Below are 7,458 nucleotides of genomic sequence, written 5' to 3' on the forward strand. Positions count from 1 at the left end.
TGCAGACTATATAAATACACAGTCTACAGACTATATACATACACAGTCTACAGTCTATATAAATACAGTCTACCCTACAGCTACAGACTATATAAATACACAGTCTACCCTACAGCTACAGACTATATAAATACACAGTCTACCCTACAGCTACAGGCTATATAAATACACAGTCTACCCTACAGCTACAGACTATATAAATACACAGTCAACAGACTATATAAATACACAGTCTACAGACTATATAAATACACAGTCTACAGGCTATATAAATACACAGTCTACCCTACAACTACAGGCTATATAAACACACAGTCTACCCTACAACTGTTCTGTGTCACCTCTCTCTGATAGATTGTAAAGGGTCTGTGTTCTGTGTCAGTGTCACCTCTCTCTGTTAGATTGTAAAGGGTCTGTGTCAGTGTCACCTCTCTCTGATAGATTGTAAAGGGTCTGTGTTCTGTGTCAGTGTCACCTCTCTCTGATAGATTGTAAAGGGTCTGTGTTCTGTGTCACCTCTCTCTGTTAGATTGTAAAGGGTCTGTGTTCTGTGTCAGTGTCACCTCTCTCTGATAGATTGTAAAGGGTCTGTGTTCTGTGTCAGTGTCACCTCTCTCTGATAGATTGTAAAGGGTCTGTGTTCTGTGTCTGTGTCACCTCTCTCTGTTAGATTGTAAAGGGTCTGTGTTCTGTGTCAGTGTCACCTCTCTCTGATAGATTGTAAAGGGTCTGTGTCTGTGTCACCTCTCTCTGATAGATTGTAAAGGGTCTGTGTTCTGTGTCAGTGTCACCTCTCTCTGATAGATTGTAAAGGGTCTGTGTCAGTGTCACCTCTCTCTGATAGATTGTAAAGGGTCTGTGTCAGTGTCACCTCTCTGATAGATTGTAAAGGGTCTGTGTCAGTGTCACCTCTCTCTGATAGATGTTGTCTAAGTCATAGAGAGCCTTTCAGGTGCGCAGTGTCATCAGTTTTTCTTCCCCTGCCCTGACAATCTCTTGCGTTTTATATTCCCATGCAGGATGCTTCAGAACAACCAGCTACGACGGGTTCCGGGCGAAGCCCTTCAGAACCTCAGGAACCTCCAGTCTCTGTGAGTCGATCTTCTCCCTCCTCTACCATCGCTGCTGCCTGGTCGAAATTAAAGAAGCTTTTTTTCAATAGGAATGAGCCTCTCTCTTCTCACTCTCCCCTTTCTCCTTCTCTCTCTCGCTCTATATCTTTCTCTCTCTCTCCCTCTTTCTCTCTCTCTCTCTCCCTCTTTTCTCTCTCTCTCTCCCTCTTTTCTCTCTCTCTCCCTCTTTCTCTCTCTCTCTCCCTCTTTCTCTCTCTCTCCCTCTTTCTCTCTCTCTCTCTCTCCCTCTTTCTCTCTCTCTCTCCCTCTTTCTCTCTCTCTCCCTCTTTCTCTCTCTCTCTCTCTCTCTCCTCTTTCTCTCTCTCTCTCTCTCTCCCTCTTTCTCTCTCTCTCTCTTAATTCAATTTAAGGGCTTTATTGGCATGGGAAACATATGTTAACATTGCCAACGCAAGTGAAATAAACAATAAAAAATGAACAGTAAATATTACACTCACAAAGTTTGCAAAAGAATAAAGACATTTCATATGTCATATTATGTCTACAGTATATACAGTGTTGTAATGATGTGCAAATAGTTAAAGTACAAAATGGAAAATAAATACACGTAAATATGGTTTGTATTTAGTTAGTTAGTTAGTAGTTATTTAGTTAGTTTATTTAGTTAGTTGTTCTTCACTGGTTGACCTTTTGTTGTGGTCACAAATCGTGCTGCTGTGATTACACACTGTGGTAATTCTTTGTGGGTCTGTGTAATCGGAGAAAAATATGTGTCTCTAATATGGTCATACATTTGGCAGGAGGTTATGAAGTGCAGCTCAGTTTCCACCTCATTTTGTGGGCAGTGAGCACATAGCCTGTCTTCTCTTGAGGCCCAGGTCTGTCTACGGCGGCCTTTCTCAATAGCAAGGCTATGCTCACTGAGTCTGTACATAGTCAAAGCTGTCCTTAAGTTTGGGTCAGTCACAGTGGTCAGGTGCCACTGTGTACTCTCTGTTTAGGGACAAATAGCATTCTAGTTTGCTCAGTTTTTTGTTAATTCTATCTAATGTGTCAAGTAATTATCTTTTTGTTTTCTCATGATTTGGTTGGGTCTAATTGTGAGAGGTCGCTCCACCTGATTATGATTTTTCAACACACGATACCGATTATTTTTGGAGGACCGATTATTGGAAAAAAGCTGATACCGATTAATCGGCCCATTTAAAAATAATAATAAAAAGTATTTGTAATAATGACAATTACAACAATACTGAATGAACACTTATTTTAACTTAATATAATACATCAATAAAATCAATTTAGCCTCAAAAAAATAATGAAACATGTTCAATTTGGTTTAAATAATGCAAAAACAAAGTGTTGGAGAAGAAAGTAAAAGTGCAATATGTGCTATGTAAGAAAGCTAACGTTTTAGTTCCTTGCTCAGAACATGAGAACATATGAAAGCTGGTGGTTCCTTTTAATATGAGTCTTCCCAGGTAAGAAGTTTTAGGTTGTAGTTATTATAGGAATTATAGGACTATTTCTCTCTATACCATTTGAATTTCATATACCTTTGACTATTGAATGCCAGTGTAACAGTATAGCTTCCGTCCCTCTCCTCGCTCCTACCTTGGGCTCGAACCAGAAACACAACGACAACAGCCACCCTCGAAGCAGCGTTACCCATGCAGAGCAAGGGGAACAACCACTCCAAGTCTCAGAGCGAGTGACATTTGAAACGCTGTTAGCGCGCATCCCGCTAACTAGCTAGCCATTTCACATCACATCGTTACACCAGCCTAATCTCAGAAGTTGATAGGCTTGAAGTCATAAACAGCTGCTGTCAAACACACGAAAGGGCTGTTTGAATGAATGATTACGAGCCTGCTGCTGCCTACCATCGCTCAGTCAGACTGCTCTATCAAATCATACACTTAGTTACAACATAATAACACACAGAAATACGAGCCGTAGGTCATTAATATGGTCGAATCCGGAAACTATCATCTCGAAAACAAGATGTTTATTCTTTCAGTGACATACGGAACCGTTCTGTATTTTATCTAACGGTTGGCAGTCTAAATATTCCTGATACTTTGCACAACCTTCAATGTTATGTCATAATTACGTAAAATTCTGGCAAATTAGTTCGCAATGAGCCAGGCGGCCCAAACTGTTGCATATACACTGACTCTGTGTGCAATGAACGCAAGAGAAGTGACACCATTTCACATTGCCTGCTAACATGGATTTCTTTTAGCTAAATATGCAGGTTTAAAAATATATACTTCTGTGTATTGATTTTAAGAAAGGCATTGATGTTTATGGTTAGGTACACATTGGAGCAACGATACGCACTGCATCGATTATATGCAACGAAGGACACGCTAGATAAACTAGTCATATCATCAACCATGTGTAGTTAACTAGTGATTATGATTGATTGTTTTTTTAAGTTTAATGCTAGCTAGCAACTTACCTTGGCTTACTGCATTCGCGTAACAGGCAGTCTCCTCGTGGAGTGCAATGAAATCAGGTGGTTAGAGCGTTGGACTAATTAACTGTAAGGTTGCAAGATTGAATCCCCCGAGCTGACAAGGTAAAAATCTGTCGCTGAACGAGGCAGTTACCCCACCGTTCCAAGGCCGTCATTGAAAGTAAGAATGTGTTCTTAATAAAATATTAAATAAAAAATCGGCCAAATCGGTATCCAAAATACAGATTTCCGATTGTTATGAAAGCTTGAAATCGGCCCTAAATAATCGGCCATTCCGATTAATCGGTCGACCTGTCTGTGTTTGTGAACAGAGCCCCAGGACCAGCTTGGTTGGGGACTCATCACCAGATCCATCTCTCTGTAGGTGATGGCTTTGTTATGGAAGGTTTGGGAATCACTTCCTTTTAGGTGGTTGTAGAATATAACGGCTCTTTTCTGGATTTGGATAATTAGCAGGTATCGGCCTAATTCGGCTCTGCATGCATTATTTGGTGTGTTATGTTGTACACAGAGGACACTTTTGTAGAATTCTTCATGCAGAGTCTCAATTTGGTGTTTGTCCCATTTTGTGAATTCTTGGTTGCTGAGCGGACCCCAGACCTCACAACCATAAAGGGCAATGGGTTCTATAACTATTTTTATACAGATCCTAATTCTCTCTCGCTCTGTCTCTCTGTCTATCTCTCTTTCTCTCTCTCTCTCTCTCTCTCTCTCTCTCTCTCTCTCTCTCCTCCTGCTCTGTCTCTCCCCTCGCTCTGTCTCTCTCTCTGCCTCTCTCTCTCTCTCTCTCTCTCTCTCTCTCTCTCTCGCTCTGCTCTCTCTCTCTCTCTCTCTCGCTCTCTTTCTCTCTCTCTCTCTCTCTCTCTCTCTCTCCTCTCTGTCTCTCTCTCTCTCTCTCTCCCTCTGTCTTTCTCTATCTTTCTTCTCTCTCTCTTTCTCTCTCTCTCCTCTCCCTCTGTCTTTCTCTCTCTATCTTTCTTCTCTCTCTCTTTCTCTCTCTCTCCTCTCTCTCTCTCCTCTCTCTCTCTCCTCTCTCTCTATCTTTCTTCTCTCTCTCTCCCTTTCTTCTCTCTGTCTCTCCATCCCCTGTCTATCCTTGACCTTTTCCTTCTTCCTTTAAAGAAATCTCCAGGCAACTAGAGGCCATCTCCACTTTCGGTTTCAGCAACAATTACTGTGTTTTTTATCAGGCTCCTACTCTCTCCGTCTCTCCATAAGTGGCCTGGACTTTTAATTACCATATGAAACGGGGACTGATGGGGTTGGAGGGGTGGGAGAGGTGTGTTAGCTTGTGTGTTCGTGCGTTTGCGTTTGTTCGTGTGTGTGCGTGTGTGCGCGCGCGCATGTGTGTGTGTGTAAAATGGGGTGGATTGGTACAGAGAGAGTTGGAATGGAGAGTCTAAATCAATGTGGGCCCATAGAGAGAGCCTTACCTTTGATCAGCGGAGAAAGAAGAGACGAAGAAGAGGGGAGATGAGAAGGAGATAGGAAGGAGAGGAGGGGGAAGGAGAACTGAATGCAGATTGTCTTTCACTGGAGTCCCTTCTCTTATCTTTACCTTCCTCCGCCTCTCTCCTTCCTCCTCCTCTCTCCTTTCTCCTCCTCTCTCCTTTCTCCTCCTCTCTCCTTTCTCCTCCTCTCTCCTTCCTCCTCCTCTCCTTCCTCCTCCTCTCTCCTTCCTCCTCCTCTCTCCTTTCTCCTCTCCTCTCTCCTTCTCCTCCTCTCTCCTTCCTCCTCCCTCTCCTTCCTCCGCCTCTCTCCTTCCCCCTCCTCTCTCCTTCCTCCTCTCTCCTTCCTCCTCCTCTCTCCTTTCCCCTCCTCTCTCCTTTCTCCTCCTCTCTCCTTCCTCCTCCTCTCCTTCCTCCGCCTCTCTCCTTCCCCCCCTCCTCTCTCCTTTCTCCTCCTCTCTCCTTCCTCCTCCTCTCTCCTTTCTCCTCCTCTCTCCTTCCTCCTCCTCTCTCCTTCCTCCTCCTCTCCTTCCTCCTCCTCTCTCCTTCCTCCTCCTCTCTCCTTCCCCCTCCTCTCTCCTTCCTCCTCCTCTCTCCTTCCTCCTCCTCTCTTCTTTCCCCTCCTCTCTCCTTCCCCCTCCTCTCTCCTTCCTCCTCCCCTCTCCTTCCCCTCCTCTCTCCTCCTTTCTCCTCCTCTCTCCTTCCTCCTCCTCCTCTCTCCTTCCTCCCCCTCTCCTTCCTCCCCCTCTCTCCTTCCTCCTCCTCTCTCCCCCCCCTCCTCTCCATCCCTCCTCTCTCCTTCCTCCTCCTCTCTCCTTCCTCCTCCTCTCTCCTTCCCCTTCCTCTCTTCCCCCCCTCCTCTCTCCATCCCTCCTACTCTCCTTTCTCCTCCTCTCTCTTTCCTCCTCCCCTCCCCTCTCCTTCCTCATCCTCTCTCCTTCCTCCTCCTCTCCCCTCCTCCTCCTTCCTCTCTCCTTTCCCCCTCTCTCCTTTCCCCTCCTCTCTCCGTTCCCTCCCTCTCCCCTCTCCTTCCCCCTCCTCCTCTCCTTTCCCCGCCTCTCTCCCTTCTCTCCTCCTCTCCTTCCTCCTCCTCTCTCCTTTCTCCTCCTCCTCTCCCTCCTCCTCTCTCCTTTCCCCTCCTCTCTCCTTTCCCCACCTCTCTCCCTTCTCTCTCCTCCTCTCCTTTCCCCTCCTCTCTCCTTTCCCCTCCTCTCTCCTTTCCCCGCCTCTCTCCCTTCTCTCCTCCTCTCCTTCCTCCTCCTCCTCCTCTCTCCTTTCTCCTCCTCTCTCTTCCCCTCCAAACGCATGTGGATTATCAGTCTAAGATCACATTCATTAATAAGCATTGTCCCATACTACTTCTGTCTCGCTCAGAGCAGGTTGGCAGGGAGAACAGAGCAGCTGTTGTTACCTCAACAGGTCTGAATGTGTGTTGTACAGACAGAGTGGCTGGGTCCTAGATGGAACTATAGGGCTCTGGCCTAAAGCAGTGCACTATCAAGGGAATAGGGTCCTTCAGTAAGAGTAGTCTTCAGTAACAGTGATCTTCAATAAGAGTAGTCTTCAGTAACAGTAGTCTTTAGTAACAGTGGTCTTCAGTAACAGTGGTCTTCAATAAGAGTAGTCTTCAGTAACAGTGGTCTTCAGTAACAGTGGTCTTCAGTAACAGTGGTCTTCAGTAACAGTAGTCTTCAGTAACAGTGGTCTTCAGTAACAGTCGTCTTCAGTAACAGTGGTCTTCAGTAACAGTAGTCTTCAGTAAAAGTAGTCTTCAGTAACAGTAGTCTTCAGTAACAGTGGTCTTCAGTAACAGTAGTCTTCAGTAACAGTGGGCTTCAGTAACAGTAGTCTTCAGTAACAGTGGTCTTCAGTAACAGTCGTCTTCAGTAACAGTGGTCTTCAGTAACAGTAGTCTTCAGTAACAGTAGTCTTCAGTAACAGTGGTCTTCAGTAACAGTGGTCTTCAGTAACAGTAGTCTTCAGTAACAGTGGGCTTCAGTAACATTAGTCTTCAGTAAAAGTAGTCTTCAGTAACAGTGGTCTTCAGTAACAGTAGTCTTCAGTAACAGTGGTCTTCAGTAACAGTGGTCTTCAGTAACAGTAGTCTTCAGTAACAGTGGTCTTCAGTAAGATTTAAGGGACAGATCCTTTTGGGCATTTTGTTTCCTAAATGTTGTCTCCGGAGCGAAGGGAGAGTCGGAGGGTTGGAGGGAGAGTCGGAGGGTTGGAGGGAGAGTCGGAGGGTTGGAGGGAGAGTCGGAGGGTTGGAGGGAGAGTCGGAGGGTCGGAGGGAGAGTCGGAGGGAGAATCAGATGGTTGGAGGGAGAGTTAGGGGGTCGGAGGGAGAGTCAGGGGGTCGGAGGGAGAGTCAGAGTGGCGGAGGGAGGGTCGGAGAGAGGGTCGGAGGGGGAGTCGGAGGGAGAGTCGGAGGGTTGGAGGGAGTGTCGGAGGGAGA

General features: G+C 45.6%; 1 protein-coding gene across 1 annotated transcript in view; it reads left to right on the forward strand.

Moving 5' to 3' along the window:
• Window positions 1–1,019: 1,019 nt before the first annotated feature.
• LOC121845484 (leucine-rich repeat-containing G-protein coupled receptor 5-like) overlaps window positions 1,020–7,458 on the forward strand; it is a gene marked incomplete at its 5' end in the record, with an annotated part of 92,168 nt that continues 85,729 nt past the window's right edge. The window contains 1 exon segment of the mRNA XM_042316949.1: window positions 1,020–1,091. Within this exon segment, the coding sequence (XP_042172883.1) occupies window positions 1,020–1,091 (72 nt within the window).

This window comes from Oncorhynchus tshawytscha, unplaced genomic scaffold (assembly GCF_018296145.1).
Source record: "Oncorhynchus tshawytscha isolate Ot180627B unplaced genomic scaffold, Otsh_v2.0 Un_contig_4380_pilon_pilon, whole genome shotgun sequence".
Lineage (NCBI taxonomy): Eukaryota > Metazoa > Chordata > Actinopteri > Salmoniformes > Salmonidae > Oncorhynchus > Oncorhynchus tshawytscha.